General features: G+C 50.1%; 1 protein-coding gene across 1 annotated transcript in view; it reads right to left on the bottom strand.

Annotated features, from left to right (window-relative positions):
• Positions 1 to 19,738, bottom strand: part of DGLUCY (D-glutamate cyclase) — a 40,584-nt gene that overhangs the window by 1,108 nt on the left and 19,738 nt on the right. The window contains 6 exon segments of the mRNA XM_042944098.1: positions 5,648 to 5,799; positions 6,553 to 6,660; positions 6,663 to 6,671; positions 10,249 to 10,397; positions 14,643 to 14,742; positions 18,412 to 18,672. Of these exon segments, the coding sequence (XP_042800032.1) occupies positions 5,648 to 5,799; positions 6,553 to 6,660; positions 6,663 to 6,671; positions 10,249 to 10,397; positions 14,643 to 14,742; positions 18,412 to 18,672 (779 nt within the window).

Here is a 19,738-nt window from a genome sequence, read left to right as displayed (position 1 = left end):
CGGCGGCTTTTGTGCCAGGGAGGCTCCCATTCCTCCTGAGTCGCCGCCGTTAGCCTCCTGTGGGGCGTGTACCAACCCCTGCTGCAGCCACCTTCTTGTCTTCTCCATACGACCCAGTGTGGATGTGGGGGCATCCGGAGGGAGCAGAGTCATGGAGAAAATGCAGCCTGACCTGAAAGCGCGGGCCTACGCCAGCCGACTCCATCTTGTTCTGTGTCCTTCACCTTGACCACGCCTCCTCCCCTTGAGTAACCTCCCGCTCACCTGCCTAACAGGACTCCGACCCTTCCCCAGCCAATCGGCTGAGGCCACAGCCATTACCCCACCAACTGCCCCTAGGCCCCAATAAAACCTTTGTGCTTTTGAAACTCGCTCTCTCTCCCCGGTATCTCACTGCTGCGTCAGTGCAGGTAGGGGATTGAGCTCGGGCTAGCTCGAATAAAGGCTCTTTTGCTTTTACATCGGACTCGGCTCCCTGGCGGTCTTTGGGGATCACGAATTCTGGGCATAACAGACCCTGGGCCCAGCAGGCAGGGTTTAGGATCAGACAGATCTGACTTGGGTCTTTCCTGGTAGGTGTTTTAACTTCTCCTTGCCTCAGTGTCCTCATCTGTATAATGGGGATTTTGATGATAATAGTAGTAATGCCTCCATTAAATAAGACGATGGAAGTAAAGCACCTAGTGTGGTCCTTGGCACACAGTAGGTGCTCATGAAATGAAGTGAATTATTATTGGCAGCGTTGGGTCCCCTGGCCTTTAGCCCAGAGCTTTTTTTCCTTTGACATATTTGCTCATTTTTTAAAAAGTGATTTGATCCCCCTCATTTCACCTTCTGAAAGTAAAGGTCCCAAAGAACTACTTATCAAAGCTAGCATGAGTTACTCTCTGGTTGAAAAGTTCTCCCTGAGGAAGGGGGTCTTGGGTGTGGGCAAAAGGAGAGAGGACGGTGCCTGAGGGGCAGAATTCAAGTACGTTCTCCCTCTCCTCCTCCTCAAGCAGAAGCGGGGGTGGGGGGTGGGGGGGTGGGGGGGGGTGGAGGAGACATAGGAATCCACAACAGGAAGGTTAGGATAGGACTGAGAAGGGCTCTCATCTTCCTCCTCAGGCATTTCTCATTCATTTCAGCACCCATCAAAGTTTCCTTGAGCACCAGCTGTGTGCCAGAGCTGAACCAGGGATACAGCGGTGAATGTGACATAGTCCCTGCCCCCCTGGGGTGTTCATAGTCTAGATAAGTGATCAGGCAGGCACAGTCTATGGGGATCACAGCACCAAGCAGGGGGCATCCAACCCTGGTTATCAGAGTGGCTCAAGAAAGACTTTCTAGAAAACAGACAGCTAGGATGTCAGATGACAAAAGAGCAGGAAGGAGCCAAGCCAGGGGCTGTGAGGGGCACTCACTGAAAACCAGTCAAAACAATGGAGAGAGTGCTGGCAAAAGTCACCTGGGAACCGTCTCTACTCCCAGCTGGTGGGAGAGCCTGCATTTCCACCTGCCCTGGGTGCCAAGTTGGGAGGGACACCCACGGGCATTTCCAGGCATCTCTTTGTCCACCAGCCCCTTCCCAGGGACTACCCAGCCTAGAATGGCATTTCCTGCCCTTTGTTTGGGCTTTATTCTTCCATTTCTCTCTCCATTGGATCATATCCTCTCTTTCTGGGGGAGTGCTCCTGGGTCCCTGGAGGGGGGATGGGCATTTCCTCTTAGCACACTGCCCACTGGCACCATTCCCATCCTTCTGGGTCCCAGGGAGAGGCTTGGGGTGTCAGGGTGCATGTGATTAGACAGCAGCTTTGGAACTGGTTGGCACTCGGCCTCTACCAAGAGCCACAAGGAACAGCTGGGCCAGTGGAGACTGCCTGAAAATTTCCAGGAATCACTGAATGACCACACCATCTTCAAGGAGATGCCACCACATGGAGGAGGTGACAGAAGACAGGAGACTTGACCTGGAGGCAGAGCACCTGGAGGCTGTGACACCAATCCAGGCTGAGACAGTGTGGCATGAGAGGAGGGACAGAGGACTGAAGTGAGACAAGAAGGCCAGGGCTTGGGGCCTAGTTCATTGTGAACAGGGAAAGAGGCCCTAGGATGCCTTCTGGGGCTTAGTGGCTGAGTGTGTGGGTGGTCACTGTTGGTTCACACAGGGTGCGTGGTAGGGTAGTGTCATGGGTAGGTGATGTTGCTATTCAAAGTGGGTTGGAAGAAAGGGGCCTCCTAGGAAGTTAGAACTGTTCTGTATCATGATCTTGGCAGTGGCTGCATGGATGTATATGTATGTAAAAATTCATCTGCTGTACATGCAAGGTGTATGCACTTCTTTCGTCTATGTAACTCAATTTTAAAAAGTTAGAAAGAAAAGTAGAGTGGGATGAAGGTACTGGAAGAGAAAAGGAGCCCAAGATGAAGCCATGTTCCTGCTTGTCTGTATCATCCATCCATCCATCCATCTGGCCAGACAGCCAGCAATCCAGCCATCCAGCCAGAAATCCATCCATCCATCCATCCATCCATCCATCCAGGCATCCATCTATCCATCCATCCATCCATCCATCCATCCAGGCATCCATCCATTCATTCATCCATCCATCCATCCATCCATCCATCCAGGCATCCATCCACCCATCCATCCATCCATCCACCCAGGCATCCATCCATTCATCCATCCATCCATCCATCCATCCAGGCATTCATCCATCCATCCATCCATCCATCCACCCAGGCATCCATCCATTCATTCATCCATCCATCCATCCATCCATCCATCCATCCATCCATCCAGGCATCCATCCACCCATCCATCCATCCATCCACCCAGGCATCCATCCATTCATCCATCCATCCATCCATCCATCCAGGCATTCATCCATCCATCCATCCATCCATCCATCCATCCATCCAGGCATCCATCCATCCATCCATCCATCCAGGCATTCATCCACCCATCCATCCATCCATCCATCCATCCAGCCATCCATCCAGGCATCCAGCCAGCCAGCCATGCATCCATCCATCCATCTATCCATCCATCCATCCTTAGTCCCTGTAAGGTGTCATCAATCAGCTCTTAGCCCTTGACAAGGTGTGGGGAATGCTCTCCAGCCATTTAGCGCCCTCAGATAAAACTCCCAGGCACAGCCAAGGGCTGGAGCAGGCAGGGTGTGCCTTAGATGGTGGTGGCTACCTTCCCTGGGCTCCTCAGCCTGGTGCCCACACCTGCTACAGTTACAAGGGGACCCCTAAGAACCGTCCCTGAATATGGGAGGCCCTGCTTACAAGCAACTCACAGAGCAGAGATGGGGGACATTCCTCATCCTGCTAATCAAGCTGCACCACCTGCTCAGGCCACAGCTCTGCCCACACCTCTCGATGAGTCAGGGACATCCATGGAGCCACCTACAGAACTCTAGCATGACGATCCCAGTTACTCCCCCTGCACACTGCACTGCTTCGTGTGCCTGCACCTTGGCTTATGTGGGTCCTCTGCCTGGAAGAGCATCCCCACCCTTTCTTACCTGCCTACTTATACCCCACTCATCCTTTAAGACCTAGCTCAGCACCACCTCCTCCAGGCAGCCTTTCTTGAGCCCCCTGAGGGAGCTGAGTGCCTGCTCTCTGTCCCCACAGCAGCTTGCCCTGCACACTTCTATCGTTCCATGAGTCCCCACACCTGACCCCAGGGAGATCCCGAGGTCCCTACCCAGGGCCTGGGTCTGACCCCATTGCCTCTCAGAGCAGAACTGGCCTGGCCCAGAGGAGGGGCTCAACACACACGAGTTTGTACTTTTGCTTTGAAAACGTTTCCTCTTATTTTCCTTACAAGAGTGATAGATTATTAATGTATTTATGAAGGACTGGGTGGAAACTAAAAGAATTTTCCATCCCCAGAGGGTAAGCATTTGGTCTGTGTGAATTTGTTTGGCTGGGTTCATTCTTTTGTGCCTGTGTGAATCAGGAATCATGTGTCAGGCAGCCCCCCTGAGTGTTTTTTTCCAGTTCAGATCCAGGAAGTGCAAAGAAAACACAGAAGGCCCTGTGGGCCCCTATGGGGCAGATCGTTTCCCCTGAAAATGTCACTTCAAGCTGCTCTAGTGCCCCCAACCCCACATGGCACCTTGGCATTAGCAGGAACCAGGAAACTTCTGAGCCACGGAAACAGAATGGAGTCAGAAAGACCCAGGCTCAGGTCCAAGGTCATCTCCTAGCTGGGTGAGTTGGGCAAGCCACCTCCCTTGTTGGAATCCCAGCTCCCTCATGTGTAAAGTGGGGACAACATCAACCCAGGGAGGTGTTGGAGAGAAACGGGGTGGCAGGAGGGAGAAAGAGACACAGAGGGAGAGACAGGGCTCTGGATGCATATGCTTCTCCAAAGTGAGGGGCTCTGGGCCTCAGCCCCTGGCTGCCTGGGGACTCATCACAACCACTTGCCCCACCTGAGCTGCTATGTCCAGGCTCGAGGCTCAGGAACCTTCCTGCCTTGGGATTGCCCTTCGCTTCTCCCCAGACCAACACTCTAACCCAGGGTCTCAGAGTGTGGTCACCCAGAACATGTCAGAGATGCCACTTCGGCTCAACTCAGATCTCTGGAGTCAGGTACCCTGGGGTGGGCTTTGCACCCTATGGTTTACGATGCCCTGAGGTGATTCAGATGCCTCTAGATTTGGGGACCTGCTGCCCTAACAAAGCACTGCATCGGCCTGCCCGTTCGTTTATTCGTTCGTTCTACAAGAATTTATCACTATGTTCCCTCTGCTGGTTGCTGGGAAAGCAGACACAAAAGACCTGGTTCCTGGTCTTGCATTTAGCGATCCATACCTTTGGGAGGCCAGGCTAGGAAAGTGAGGCCTTCAGTTGCACGAGACTGCTTCTGGACTGGTTAGGAGTGGCTGCGGGGTCAGCGGCCCAGCCTGCCCTTGCACGGGAACCCCTCCTCCATCGGCCCACGTCAGCGGCTTCCTCCTTGCAGGGCTGCGCAGCTCTGCAGAGGGCAAGGTCTTCCTTACAGTGAACCAGAATCTGCTTTCGTGACCTCTGCCTTTTGGCCTGCTTCTGTCTCTCAGGGGGTTGAGGGCGTTGTCTGTCTCCCTCCTCCAGGAAGCCATTCAGGTGTGAGCCATCCATGCCCCCCAGTCTTCTCCCCTCCAGGCCAAACACCCCAGCTCCCTCCACTGTTTCTCAGGCTTTGTGGCCCTCTCAGCTTCCCGCCTGCCCCCAGGTGAAGCTGCTGCTCACGGGCAAGTCCCTTCAGGCCTGGGATTTAGACATCAAGTCAGGGCTTTGGCTCCAATTTCCCATGATCCAAATTATTCTGGAAAATTCTCCCAGAAGGTGCTTCAGGCTCAAGGAGGAGCAGGGGATGAAGAGGTGGGTTTGAGTCTGCGATTGGGGTGAGTGGGTAGGGCCGTGGGAACTGAGGCCCCAAGAGAGAAGGGCAGAGTCATTGAGTCCTTCTGTTTTCAAAAAACAATCATCCTAAAATAATCCACATGCCCAAGAGCCACATTTTGTGGTGGCAAATTTTGCTCCCCTACATAGGCAGGCTCTGCCTCTGGCTGTTAACAGGCAGCAGTGGTCCTGGCCCTGGGCTGAAAGCCTGGAGCATGCCTACCTCTCCTGCAGGGAGTGGCCAGCCGGGGTGTGTTACTTTAGCAATGGATGGAAGGGCCTGAGCCCAGTCCTGCTCCCCAGGTGCTCTGGAGGGTCCAACTGCCTCCCTTAGGTAATGTCTGTGGACCTCACATGAGTTGAGGATGTACAGCACACAGGCCAAGGCACAGCCTCCCCAGTTAGAAACACCTAGAACAGAAAAAGATTCTATCATAGAATTGGAAAGCTTATGGGGTCCATCACCCTGCCTCTAAGCAGCAGAACTCATCTCAAAGAGTGGCCCCAAGGGCGGTGTGGGTGGCTCAGTCGGTTGAGTGTCCAACTTCGGTGACCATAAAACCCATGACCCACAAGGAACGGTATGGCCATAGACCACCCCTCATAAAATGGAAACAAGCCAATCAGGAATGGACCACCCAGCATCTAGAGTTATCCAGTCAATAAGGGTAGGACCTGAGAAGAAACAAGAGGGAAGGGAAGGGGCTGACCTAAACCATATAAAAGACCCTTGTCTATAGTTGGGGCATTCACTTTTGAATGCTCCCTCTCGGTAAAGAGGACTTTCCTATTACTCTTACTTTGTAAGTAAGAGTAATCTTATAGTCTAATAAACTGTTGCCTGATGCTCATTTTGTGTCCACATCTTCATTCTTCAAAGCAGTGAGACAACAAACCCCGGGTATTGAGGTAAAAAAAATTCTGCAACACGGACAGTTCAGAGCCTGGAGCCTGCTTCAGATTCTGTGTCTCCCTCTCTGTCTGCCCCTCCCCCACTCACACTCTGTCTCTCTCAAAAGTAAATAAACACTAAAAAAAAAAAAAAAAAAAAAAAAAAAAAAAAAGACCAGTGGCACCAGGAGCTCCTGGGAACTTGTTAGAAACACAGAGTCTTGGGCCCCAGCGCAGACCTGGGCCTGACTGGCCCGCCATGTGAATACTCACCAGTGATGACAGCAAAGTCAGCCTCCACATCACAGGCAATCCCATCCCCATTTCGTATGTGTCTTTTCACAGCCTCCTTGACTTTGCCCTTCCCAAGCTGATTGCCCCATCACCGACCCCTGAAGGCAAGGGGAACCAAGTCAGTGGGTGTATAGGATTGGGCAAAATGGGGGCTCGTTGTGGGGCAGGACGGTCCCCCCCCACATGTGTTTTGTTGCCTCAGGTTAGGGAAAAGGGTTGCTTCTGGGTACATTTTCAGACAACTAGGAGATGTACTTCTTCAGATCTTCTAGGAACTTCTTTAGTTAAAATTGAGTTGAGGGGCGCCTGGGTGGCTCACCTGGTTAAGTGCCCAACTTCGGCTCAGGTCATGATCCCACAGTTCATGGGTTCAAGCCCTGTGTTGGTCCCTGGGCTGAGGGCTCAGAGCCTGGAGCCCCTGCTTCAGATTCTATGTCTCCCTCTCTCCCTGCCCCTCCCTCACTAGTGCTCTCTCTCTCAAAAATAAATAAAACATACAAAGTTTTTTTAAAAAAGTGAGTTGAAGTTTGGAACTCACCAGAATGTGGCCAGTGCCCTACTGAGTCATGCTCTCTAGTCACAGATGGAATAACCCCTATACTGATGTTACCAAGCCCGAGGGAGACACAGCTGTGGTTCCTCAACTTTTGAGTGACTCCTGTTTACAGAGGGGCTTCAAGGAAGGCCCTGAAACCCATCCATGTGCTGGGGAGCTGATACAGATTGTAAAGGTCAATTCTGTAATTTAATGTAAATTAAAGACTGAGCCTGGGTGGCTCAGTCGGTTGGGTGTCCAACTTCGGCTCGGGTCATGATCTCACAGTTCGTGAGTTTGAGCCCCACATCAGGCTCTGTGCTGACAGCTCAGAGCCTGGAGCCTGCTTCAGATTCTGTGTCTCCCTCTCTCTCTGCCCCTCACCCACTCATGCTCTGTCTCTCTCTCGAAAAAAAATAAACATTAAAAAAAAAAAAAAAGAGTATGAAATATATGTGTGTCAGTTAATCTACACCAGAAGGGTGCCTGGCTGCTTGTGGAGTAGCCTAATGAGGAACACATACCACAGGGGTGGTTGGTTAGCACTGGAAAGAGACCACGGCCTAAAGGCGATCTGATAAGCAGCACCAGAGGGTTTGTAAATTAGCACAATAAATGCTATCGCAAATATGTTAGAATAAATCAATATCAGAAATGATTTAATTCTTCTGTGACAGGAATGGTGTTGAAGATAGGTGAACTGGCTAAAAATAATTACCAGGCCGCACTACCCTCACAGGAACAGGATGCAAAAAAATCTAACCAGGGGCACCTGGGTGGCTCAGTCAGTTATGCGACTGACTTCAGCTTAGGCCATGATCTCACGGTCCACGAGTTCGAGCCCCGCGTTGGGCTCTGTGCTCACGGCTTGGAGCCTGAAGCCTGAATCAGCTTTTGTGTCTCTCTCTCTGCCCCTCCTCTGCTCTGCTCTGTCTGTCTGTCTCTCTCTCTCTCCAAAAAAAAAAACAAAAAAGTTATAACCAACTCTGCAGCCTACCCATCTGAGGTGGTGGTGCTAGAGGAACACCGTTTGGTCCTGTGTCCAGGTATTTCTGGAGGATTCTGTAGGCCAGAGGTCAGCTGAATCTGCCTCCAGGAGAGGGTTGTGGCTGCCTTAAGATAACCGCTTACCCAAAACACTTGTCCAAGGGCCTCAAGGGCAGAGGGCCAGGCCATGCAAGCCTGCAGAAAGGTTGCATGGCTCTTTTTGTGTCTGTTTCTAGAAAGGCCTGGGATGCGTGGAAGCATTCCACCAGAGGCTAGCATTCACTGTGAGATGGTAGACAGGGACCAGAGCTACCCCACCTCGAGTGCCAGAGACCTGGACGCAGCCCAAAGAATCAGACTGTTGTGAATGGCCAGATGCCTTAGGTCCACACCCTGAGAATTTCTCTCTGAAAAATTTTCTGGGTCCACGACGGGCTACTGAATGAAGGGAAATAATAACAACCCCAGCATTGGTATTTTGTCTATTTCTGTCTCTGCTCTTTTGCATTTTATGAATTTTATCTTGTTTGCTCCTCAGGTGAGTCCTTGTTTTCCTCACTCGATGGCATTCCCAGAATCTCCAAGAGGGATGGCACCTAGGTCCTGGGTGGTCGGTAGTATGTCCATGACAAGGTAGCTACCGGTGGAAACTGAGGAAAAGAGGGTGTTGATGGAGCAGAGGGGAGAAAAGACCAGGGGTGGTCCTGCTGAGAAGGGGGTGCTGGGGGAAATCACAGGAGAAGGTTGGGATCCTTTGGGTAAGAGAGGGGTCCAAGGGCCCACAAAAAAGGGGCAACTGGAAGGCACAAACAGCGAGCTCTACCTGCGTCCTCTGGGATCTTGGGGGGATGAGCAAAGATTAGGGGTCCATTCATCAGGGGAAGAGCAGCTCCTTCAGACCCTGATTGCCCCTTTGGACTTGGAGACCCCTTCCCTCCCTGCCCTGGGCACGCCTTCCTCCAGCCCTCAGGTCCCTCGTCTGGCCAGCCTCGAGAGACAGGAAGCCCAAGCCAACTGTGCTGTGGGCACCACACCCACGGCCTCTTCTGGGAAAGACCAGGCGATTTGCAGAAATTTTCTACCCAGCCAGGAAGACTTTCATTGTCTCATCCAACCTCAAAAGCCAAAGGAGACTAATGAGTCTGGGAAACACTCTGAAGTGTTTGAATGAAGAGAACAAATAAACACAGAACAGAGAAACTTGCCTTAATTACCCCAGGGTCTACACCTACTCCCAGGGGAAGAACACTGCTCTGGGAGTTACAGCAAGCCTTTCAGAAATTCAGTTAAAGCAACGTGATTCCATGAAAAGCATGTTTGGAGGGGTCCTGGGAGTCTGGACTCCTAATTCTACCAGCAACACTAATGGGCTCAGCGACTATGAGGAACCTCCCTAGGCCTCATTTTTGGACACTCTACCTTACCTACTTCCCAGGGTTTTAAAGAGGCTTCAACAATATATGGATGTGAAACCTCTTTGAAAGCGATGAAGTTCTGTACAAACACAAATGATCACATTATATTATTAGCAATCGGAATATTGCACTAATCGTATATTCAAGATATATTTCAAAACTAAAGCTCTTATAAGATGAAGCACAGTATATACATGGTGCATTGGTCCTGCATGACTAAAAGAATATGTTATGCCTTGATTTTATTATTATTATTATTTTACTATTAGTTTTTTTTAAGTTTATTTATTTTGAGAAAGAAAGAGACAGTGTGAGTGGGGGAGGGGACAGAGAGAGAAGGAGACAGAGAATCCCAAGCAGGCTCCACACTGCCACACACAGCCTGACACGGGGCTCTAACCCACAAAACCATAGATCGTGGTCTGAGCCGAAACCCGGGTCAGATGCTTAACTGACTGAGCCAGCCAGGTGCCCCTATTTTACTATTAGTTTTAATATTTTAGAGTTGGGGGAATAGAATATGATAAAGCATCATTTTCCTTTCTTGCTGTGGGAATGTTGGATTTCTAAGTGATAATGTTGTTATTGTCTACACAGATCACAATAAACAAAGAACATCTCTGGAGTAGAAAAACTATGGACCCTATAGAACTCCTTCATGTCACCTGTTCAATAGTCAACTAAAAAGGCATTTAGTGCAGACACGCTCTTGTTGAATTCTCTGTGCTCCCGGCTTACCAGTAGCTGAGATTCCAGGAATCTTCTGTGCTGCCAGGAAAAGATCATCAGTGGGGTCAACCCAGTGCCTGATGCTCATCTTCCTCGCATTATAGCAATTACCATTGGCGGCCCTTCCTGTGCGCTCAATTGCCACCAGATGGTCGAATCTGCCAGGAAGCAAGGGCATAGGGGCTTTATGGAGGGTGTGGCTGACTTGTTGGGTCATGTGTTTGTGTGAAGGACCCTTGTGCTCTCTTTGATTCCTTCATTCCTACAGAATTTGACTCAACATTTATGTGTGCCACGGCCTGTGCTGGGGGCTAGTTGATCAGATCATTTTTTTTAAAAGTTTATTTGTTTATTTTGAGAGGAGGGAGGGGCAGAGAGAGAAAATCCCAAGCAGGCTCTGCACTGTCAGCATAGAGCCAGACTCGGGCCTGGAACTCAGGAACCGTGTGATCATGACCTGAGCCGAAACCAAGAGTCAGATGCTTAACTGACTGAGCCACCCAGGTGCCCCTCGATCAGATCACTAAAAATCTCATCAGAATCTCTAGCGGTTCATTAGAATCAGAGGCTGTGAGATTGAGAAGGCCAATGGTCAGGGTCACATGCTTGACGCTGCTGATGCCCTGCCCCATCTCCACTAGCCAGTGGGCACCAGCACCCAGGGGTTGGAGCGTTGGCCACTCCTGGCCCACTTCTGGCTTCTTCTAGGTTCTTGTGCAGTTTACGAACACAAACAGACTTAAAAAAGAGTTGAAATGGAAGACGAATGAATCTAATACAAGACGGAGATTAGATAAGAGGCACAGGGAGCAGCAGTAAGCTTGTGGGCTATGGAATCAGATGGTGTAGGCTCTGAGTCCAGACCCTCCTGCTCCTGGCCTTGGCCAAGTGCTTAACCTCTCTGACCCACATTTGCTACCTCGGATGACCTGACAAGGGGACCTGTCTCATACAGGGCTGAAAGCAGCCTCCCTCGGCCTCATTTTTGGACACTGTGCCTGCAATATCTACTTCCCTGGGTTTGAAAGAGGCTTCAACAATATAGTGGAGAAAATGCACAAGAGGTGCTTAGCAGAGGGCCCTGCACCCACTCAGTGCACGGTAAGTGGTAGTAGTTGTGGATGTTATCACTATTAGGAGGAATATTATCTTTTTTCTCCACTATTTTTAAGTTTTTATTTAAATTCTAATTAGTTAACAGACAGTGCAATATTGGTTTCAGGAGTAGAATTCAGTGACTCATCACTGATCTACAGTGCCCAGTGCTCATCACAAGTGTCCTCCTTAATGCCCACCGCCATATAGCCTATCCCCCACCCACCTCAGGAAAATACTGTCTTGATTATCCAATTTAAAAACATGAAAATCACACTTCTTTATCTCTGCAAACCCTCCCATGATGGAGTTCTTTAAAATCTTTGCTACGGGTAGCTAGGTGGTTAAGCGTTGACTTCAGCTCGGGTCATGATCTAGCCGTCTGTGAGTTCGAGCCCACATCGGGCTCTGTGCTGACAGCTCAGAGTCTGGAGCCTGCTCTGGATTCTGTGTCTTCCTCTCTCTCCGCCCCTCCGCCGCTCATGCTCTGTCTCTCTCCCTCTCTCAAAAATAAGTAGACGTTAAAAAATTTTAAAAATCTTTGCTATGGGAAACTGTGTGGCTGTCGCTCAAAGCACATAAAATAGAATCACCACGCGAACCAGAAATTCCACAAAAGAACGGACAGCGGGGTCTCCAAGAGATATTGCACATCCTTGCTCACGACAGCGGTGTTCCCACCAAGCGAACGGTAGAAGCAGCCCAGTGCCCACCGGCAGACGAGCCAAGAACCAAAAGAGGTGTGTCCTCAAAAAGGACGGAAATTCTAACACGTGCTACAACATGGATGAAACTTGTGGATAATTTGCCGACCGAAATCAGCCAATCACAGAAGAACGAATACTGTAGGATCTCACCTTTATGAGGTACTAGAGCAGTTGATTCATAGAGACAGGAAGTAGAAGGGTTGGGGTCAGGGGTTGGGGTCGGGGTGGGGGATGGAAAGTCACTGTTTAATGGGGACAGCATTGCCGTTTGGGAGATGAAAAGGTCCTGGAGATGGACACACGACAATGCGAATACACCTTAATGCCACTGAACTGCACACTTAAAATGGTTAAAGTGGAAACATTTATGTTATGTATATTTTACTACAGTAAAAAAAACCACTAAGCTCTGAATGCTTTTTCTGTACATGTTTTTATTTATTCTATTTTATTAAAAAAATTTTTTTATGTTTATTTATTTTTGAGAGACAGAGACAGAGAGAGAGCAGGGAAAGGACAGAGAGAGGGAGACACAGAATCTGAAGCAGGCTCCAGGCTCTGAGCTGTCAGCACAGAGCCCGATGTGGGGCTTGAACTCACAGTCTGCAAGATCATGACCTGAGCTGAAGTCGGACGCTTAACCGACTGAGCCACCCAGATGCCCCTGTACATGTTTTTAAAAAACAAAATCTTTATGCCTAGTCTGTGCCCTCTGGTTGTGCATATTGTGGTGACATCATATATGCCTGGATGAATAGGCCACCGGGCGGGTTTTGGAATGTAATCCTGAGGCTACATGTCCACGGCAGAAAAAGGCAACCACTGAGAAGCAGAATCAACAAAAGGAAGGAGCTTTTTTTTTTTTTTTAAGTTTATTTATTTATTTTGAGAGAGAGGCAGAGAGAGTGAGCAGGAAAGGGCAGAGAGAGAGAGAGAGGGAGACAGAGAATCCCAAGAGGTCTCTGCGCTGTCAGTGTGGAGCCTGATGCAGGGCTCAAACCCACGAACTGTGACATCATGACTTGAGTTGAAACCAAGGGTCGGACGCTTAACTGACTAAGCCACCCAGGCGCCCCAGGAGGAAAGAGCTTTGACCCTGAATTTCCTCTAGATCTGTATCAATGTTGTTGAAAAAGCTGTTTACAAGACCTCCAATTGAGATTAATACATTCTCTGTTCTGCAGGGAGAACACCATTTCTGGATCTTCCCCCCAGGAGAATTCAGTTATATACCTCGTGAAGGTGGATTGATTTTTTTTTTTTTCTAGGCCTGCAGGGTCCATTTAGCTACAGTGGGAAGTAATCCACTCCTGGGAAGCCTGTTCCCTGGAAAGAGTTAATGCATCTTCTCCAAAGAGAGCAGAACCCTCTCTCCACCTCTCTCCGCTCAGCAAACAGAGCAGCACCTGTGTTAACTGCCATCGGGGATCCCACACAAGAGAATGTTCCAGCTTCTCCCCCGAGATCCGGAGCTTTGTTTATATGCCAACTGTTTGCAGAATAGAAACATCTCTAATATGAACCATACATGTTCTTGCAGCTTTAAGTAGCATATCAGCTCCATGATTGAACTTTTCATTGGTGACTCAGGGTTGTCATTATGATCACCAAATTCTGCTGTGACGTGCAGTAAAGCTATGCCCTCCAGGCCTATTAAGTCAGTGTTTTTAAGTTCTAATGGGACACTCATTAGTGGGTTGTGAAATAAATTAGGCCACGTCAGCATTTCCAGAAAAGTAAAATAGAACACCGAAGAACAGAATAGAACAGACTGGAATAGAAAATGTCAGAAAACACTGTTTTTTGAATCTTCTGTTCTAGTTGTGTGTGCATGCGTGTGTACCGTTTTGCAATGCAAAATGTATTATGTATTACTTTTGTCAAAAACGTTTGCAGAACACGGTATTAAAAATTATAAGATCTGAAATTCATCCCTACCTACAATAAAAATGTATTTTTCAAAATGTTTGATCATAACACACAGTAAAAAAAAAATACACATACTTGGGGGCACCTGGGTGGCTCAGTCAGTTAAGCGTCTGACTTTGGCTCAGGTCATGATCTCACAGTTTGTGAGTTCGAGACCCGCGTCATGCTCTATGCTGACAGTTCAGAGCCTGGAACCTGCTTCGGATTCTGTGTCTCCCTCTGTCTCTGCCCCTCCCCCACTCACACTCTGTCTCTGTCTCTCAAAAATGAACATTAAAAAGGCACACACACTTGCATAAAGTTTCATGACAGTACTTAACATGATGACTTAAAACATACAATGGTATTTCTATTTCTGTTTCACCTTCCGAAGGTGCTGGTTACCCCCACTGGAATGATTCACTGCCCTCTGATGGGTCATGACCCAGTTTGAGAAACTGTTAAGGTTTTGTTTTTTATAATTGTCCTATTGTCTCCCTCTACGGAGAAGACATGCCATCTCTCAGGGACCTGCCACTCCCAGAGACCCTCTGAGAAGCCCCTAGTACAGCTTGAGACCCTCCAGCCTGGCCCATCAGAACCCCAAGGTTCTGTCTTCTCTGGAGTTGTCAAAGTTAATAGCGTGTGGGCTTTTCCACCACCACCACTCACACTGGGAGGTGACATACATACCTGGGTGACTTGGGGTCCCCATCTTTGCAGAGAAATGCCTGAGCAGCTCCTGCTGATTCACCTTGGAGAGTGAATATGGGGATCTGTGTCTTCAGGACCCCTTGAAAGTAAAGGCAAAGGGTGGACGCATCAGCTCTAGTGCTGCATTTTGGAACTTCATGTTGGCTCTTCAAAAGCTTCTTTGGAGAGGATCATCATCATGGGTGAGCAGCACCTACCTGTAGAATACTTTGTTAGGAAAGCCAAGACCTGGATGCAAAAATACTTGCTTCCTTTTAGTCGTGAGTAAACCCCAGGGCTGGTGGAGTGTGTGACCCTGAGTGGAACTGGGCTAGTGGCACCAATATTGTGGGCTAGCAAATAGGCTGCATGTAGATGTCCATAACACCATGTGATCGGAGGCCTATTCTGGCTCACTGTCCTTGTGAGCGCTGAGGACATATTTAGGTGCCCAGGTGACAGGGAGGCAGCTCTCCACTAAGTATGTGACATGCATGCTTTCATTTAATTGGCACAACAATTCTATGTGATAAGAACCATTATGAATCCCATTTTACAGAAGAGGGAAACCGAGGCTCAGAGATGCTAAATAACTTAGGCAAAGCTGAACATGGAGGTCAGTGTCACGACCTCAGTTTCCACGCTAAGTTCTCATCTGGTCCCCACCCTCCCCTCCCTGCACACCCTTGGGGAAGTTCGAGAACAACAGAGGAGAGGTCCCAGAGTCTGGGCCTGGAGTTAGCTACTGATAGTAGAGTGATTTCCAAAAGTGAGTTTGACTCTCAAAAAAGGCACCTTTTCTAATTACAATAATAATACATATTATTGTAGAATACATGGGAAGCACACACAAATTCCAAATTAAAATAAAACTGACTTGGGGCAGCTGGTGGCTCAGTTGGCTAAGCATCTGACCCTTGGTTTCTGCTCTGGTCGTGATCTCATGGTTTCATGAGTTCTAGCCCCGCTTCAGGCTCTGTGCTGACAGCTCAGAGCCTAGAGCCTGCATCAGATTCTGTGTCTCTTTCTTTCTCTGCCTCTCCCCGGCTCGAGCTCTGTCTCTCTCTGAATCTCAAAAAATAAGTAAACATTAAAAAAAAAAAAAAAGTCTCCTTCTTGGGATAGATTGAAACTAGTTCAATCTTTCTTAAAAAAATAAATAAATAAAAATAAAATTGACTTGATTTTCTTTAACTAAGACCTCACAGCAGTTTGGGGTGGAATCCATGCGCCTTCACTGGCCCAGGATGAGGTCTCTCCACAGAGCTTGAGACACCTAACAGAGGGCCTGCGACAGGGATCGGACCCAGCGCTCATGGTCCCACTGGTTCTGCAGGACCCCCCAGACTGCTCTGTGGACCAGAGGGGGTGTCATAATCTCCGTCATCAGCCCCTCACACCCCTCACATAAACCCAGCCCAGGTAAGGTCTATGTTACGACCACGTGCTTGTATAATAAATGTGGATTCGGGATGGCCCAGCTTCACCGTGTTGCTGCCCCAAGCCCTTTGGGAACTGCCACAGTGGGTGGAGGGGCCAGAATCATTGTCAGAGACCCTAAAGGGCCTCCCTCCAACCTCTCTCTCCAGCTCCACCCCATGTCTAAGGGGGAAAGACAAGAGGAGGGCAGTCAGTCCACTAAGGGAAACTCACTGAGCACATTCTACATGGGGCAGGCCAGGGAACAGGCAGGGAGGGGGGATGCGGGGGGTGGTCACAGCAGGCTGAAAGACCCAGCCCCTTTCTGTGCTGTGAGGAGCAGCCTGGTGGCCCCGCACAAAGACTGACTAAAACACCCCTGGGTGGGAAGCTACGTTCCTAGCTGTGTGATCTTGGACAAGTCACAGAAATTCCCTTAGTTGTGGTTTCCTCCTCTGCAAATAGGGTTAATCATGCTCCCTGCCCCCAGGAGTGCTGTGGATGCAGTGATAGGATATGTCCCAAGCACTGAGCTGGGGGAGGCTGGTGCATAGTAGGTGCTAAGTTAAGGCTGGTGATTTCTTACTTTCTTGACGTTGGATCAAGGATACAGGATTCCTGTAAGAAGGGGTGCCAGGGGCCAAACAGGGCAGGGCACATAATATACCTCCAAGAGGGGGGCACACAGAAAGAGCCCCTGCAAAGGAATGTCAGGGCAAGATGAGAACCTGCACCTGAGCTACGAAGTACCAATTTATCAGTTTGGTCCATTTACGCTCAAGACGGGGAAGAAATGACTAAGCTCTTTCTTCTTTAAACATGTGCAGCCTTTGGTTATAAAAAGAACCGAAATAGTTTTCATCAAAAGGGCCAAATCTCTTTTGCTTTCTTCGTCCACATGTAATGAAATTTCTGCACAACCTAACACAGTAGATTTCACCTGCTAACCCGCCCGGCTGAGCGAGCCCCAGTTCTGAGCTCTTGTGCCGCAGGAGTTGGAGCCAGCGAGCAGGTGAGCAGAGAGCAGACCTGCTTCTGGGAACGCGTGCGGCTAAAAATACCGGACCCGGCTGTCAGATGGAAAAAAGACTGCCAGCCTGTTGGCGGTGGCTGCCACCGCGGCCCGTCCCTTCTCCGTGTTGACAACACGGTCGGTAAGTTTTCCTCTGTCCTCAGGGCAGCTACTCCCTTCTCCATCTCCCTGCTGGCTCCCCCTCTTCTCCTCAGCCTCTCCCTGGGGAGCGTCCCAGGGGGGCAATCCTGGGCCCTTTTCTCTGTCTCGTATTCCCTCGGTGATCTCACCCTGTGTCTGGACTTAAAAGACCATCAGTATGCCAACTGCTCTCCGATTTATCTTTCCAGCCCAGACTGCTCTCCTGACCTTGACTCGTAGATCTGTCTACTTGACTTCTCCATTTGTGTGGCTAATAGATTTCTCACCCCGAGGCTCCAACCTGCACTCTTTTAAAAACTTTTAAAACGATGTAATTTTGGTAAAATACATAATGTAAAGTTTACTCTCTTAACCATTTGTACGTGTGCATTTGCCCGGCATCGAATACATTCGCAATGTTGTTTGACAAGCACCCCACCATCCCTCTCCAGAATTTTTTCATCTTCACGAAGAGCTTCATTGAAGCCCTTTTTAGAGGCTAAAAGGAAAAAATGTGTCTCTAAAGAACACAGAGAGGTAGGCAATGGGAAGCAGGGTAGAGCACCAGGCTCCCAGCTGATGCCCAAACACCACCTGTGGAAGGGAGGACAGGTGAAGAGACTTGCTCACAGTGCCCCCCAGGCTGATCGTGGTGCACAGACATCAGCAGCACAGCCTCACCCAGCACTGTTTGCAGCTCTCGTGCCACCTGGGTGCTCTGGGAACCTGTGCAGCATGGGGCATCCCCACCCATGCGGCCGAGGGAGGGACTCTGCCACCTGAGCCCTTCAGCCACTCTGTTCTTGACTATCCCGCCTCTGACTGGGGGGCGGGGGTCCAGGGCTGGCCAGGGTTGCTGAGTCCTCTGCAGGTCACCAGGGCTCTTGTAGGGAGGGGAGCAGGTGCACAGTGGGACCGTGGGACCTGGAGCCTGAAGGACCGGGGTTCAAACCCCAGCTCACCATTCCCACCCGGGGAAATCACCTGGACTTCTCAGAGGCTCAGCCTCTTCATCCATAAAACGCGGATATAATGCTGCTTATACCAGAGAGTTGTTCTGAGCTTTACGACAAACGCCCCTGCCCAGTGCACAGCCCTGTGCTGGGTGCTGGGCAGGAGTTCCACACACACTGACCCCCACCCTCTGCCCACGGAGGTCCCCTTGGGGAAATGGACTGCCCTCATCTCGCTGCTCACCTTGCTCAATGGCATCTTCAACAAGTTTCTTGAACAAACCCGAAGCTCTCAGGTCAACGATCACGGAGACCTCCTTCTCCAAGGCCTGTAGGCAGGCGGCCAGAGCAATGGTCCCTGATGGGCCGTCTGTCTCTTCTGGGGGCTCATGGTTGAAGTGAGTGGGGAAGCCGGTGGTGACGAGCACCGAGCGGGCGTGGGACAGTGACAGGGAGGCCCTCAGCAGCTCATTTTTACAGAGCAGGTGCCCGATCCTCCGGTGGCCTAAAATTATTTGGAAAAAAAAAAAATCATAAAACAACGTCATTGTGTTTCGAGTAGAAGCTTATGCAAACAGCGGTTTGGTTTTTGATTTCCTTTTGTTTCTCACGTGGATTTGAGGGGTGTGGCAGAGACTGCCGGTCGTTCCCTGGAATGCCTTCTCCTCTGTCCCCTCTCACAAAGGGTAGCCGGTCAACCTCTGCCCAGCAGCAATTCCAGTTAGTGGGGTTGGGGGAGGGGGAGGGCACAGGACTGAGTTCTCTCTGCAGCATTCGGAGAGGGTCAAAGGGAATGTGAATGGAAGTCATGTGCACCCCCTCTGGGCCTGCCACACACCTCCCTGCCTACCCCCCTTCTCGGGTGCTGGGGTGCGACAACCAGCGCCTGCTGGGGGTCACGGGGTGTGATGGCAGAGCTTCCGGTGGGGGCAGGTCCCCCTTCCTGCTGAACCTGAACACTCACCTGGGAAGGCCTGCCCTGGACAGTTGCGTGAGAGCCACACACTTGTACTGTATTTGAAGAAAGCATCTTGGGGTCAATTTATTATCGTGGTCTTAGCAAATCCTAACTCGTACAAGAACGTCAAAAGAGGAGAGGCAATGGGGCTGCCCTCGTCGGGGAGTCACCAGAAGAAGGCCCTGAGACACGGACTTGGGGGCAGGGATTTCAGTGGGAAGTGAGCCCAGGAACATGAAGTCCGAAGATGGAAGAAGTGTGAAAAAAGGGAGAAAAGCCGCTAAAGAATGCGTGAGTGAGCAAATCAACTCCAAAGGCAGCTGGGGCCTGATCCCGCTGGAGATGCTCTAGGAAACCATGGGGTACACACCTCAGGACTGTCCTGCCAGAGGACAGGGAGACTGGGCATTGAGGCACCTGCCCCTGTCCCCTGCTGGGTGCAGGTTACCCATCAGGACATAAACTCCCCATCACCCAGGGCTGTGTCTGCTGTGCTGGAGGGGGTCTGGAGGTACAAGGACATGATCAGGTGGAAGACAGAGAGATGTGAGCCTAAGTGGGGAAGCTGTCCCATTGGGAACCCCCCACTGCAGCAGCAGGTGAACCCCTGGGG

The sequence above is a fragment of the Panthera leo genome, chromosome B3 (assembly GCF_018350215.1).
Source record: "Panthera leo isolate Ple1 chromosome B3, P.leo_Ple1_pat1.1, whole genome shotgun sequence".
In the NCBI taxonomy this organism is placed as follows: domain Eukaryota; kingdom Metazoa; phylum Chordata; class Mammalia; order Carnivora; family Felidae; genus Panthera; species Panthera leo.
The sequence above is the reverse complement of the archived record's forward strand: the minus strand, read 5'-3'. Positions and strand labels throughout refer to the sequence as shown.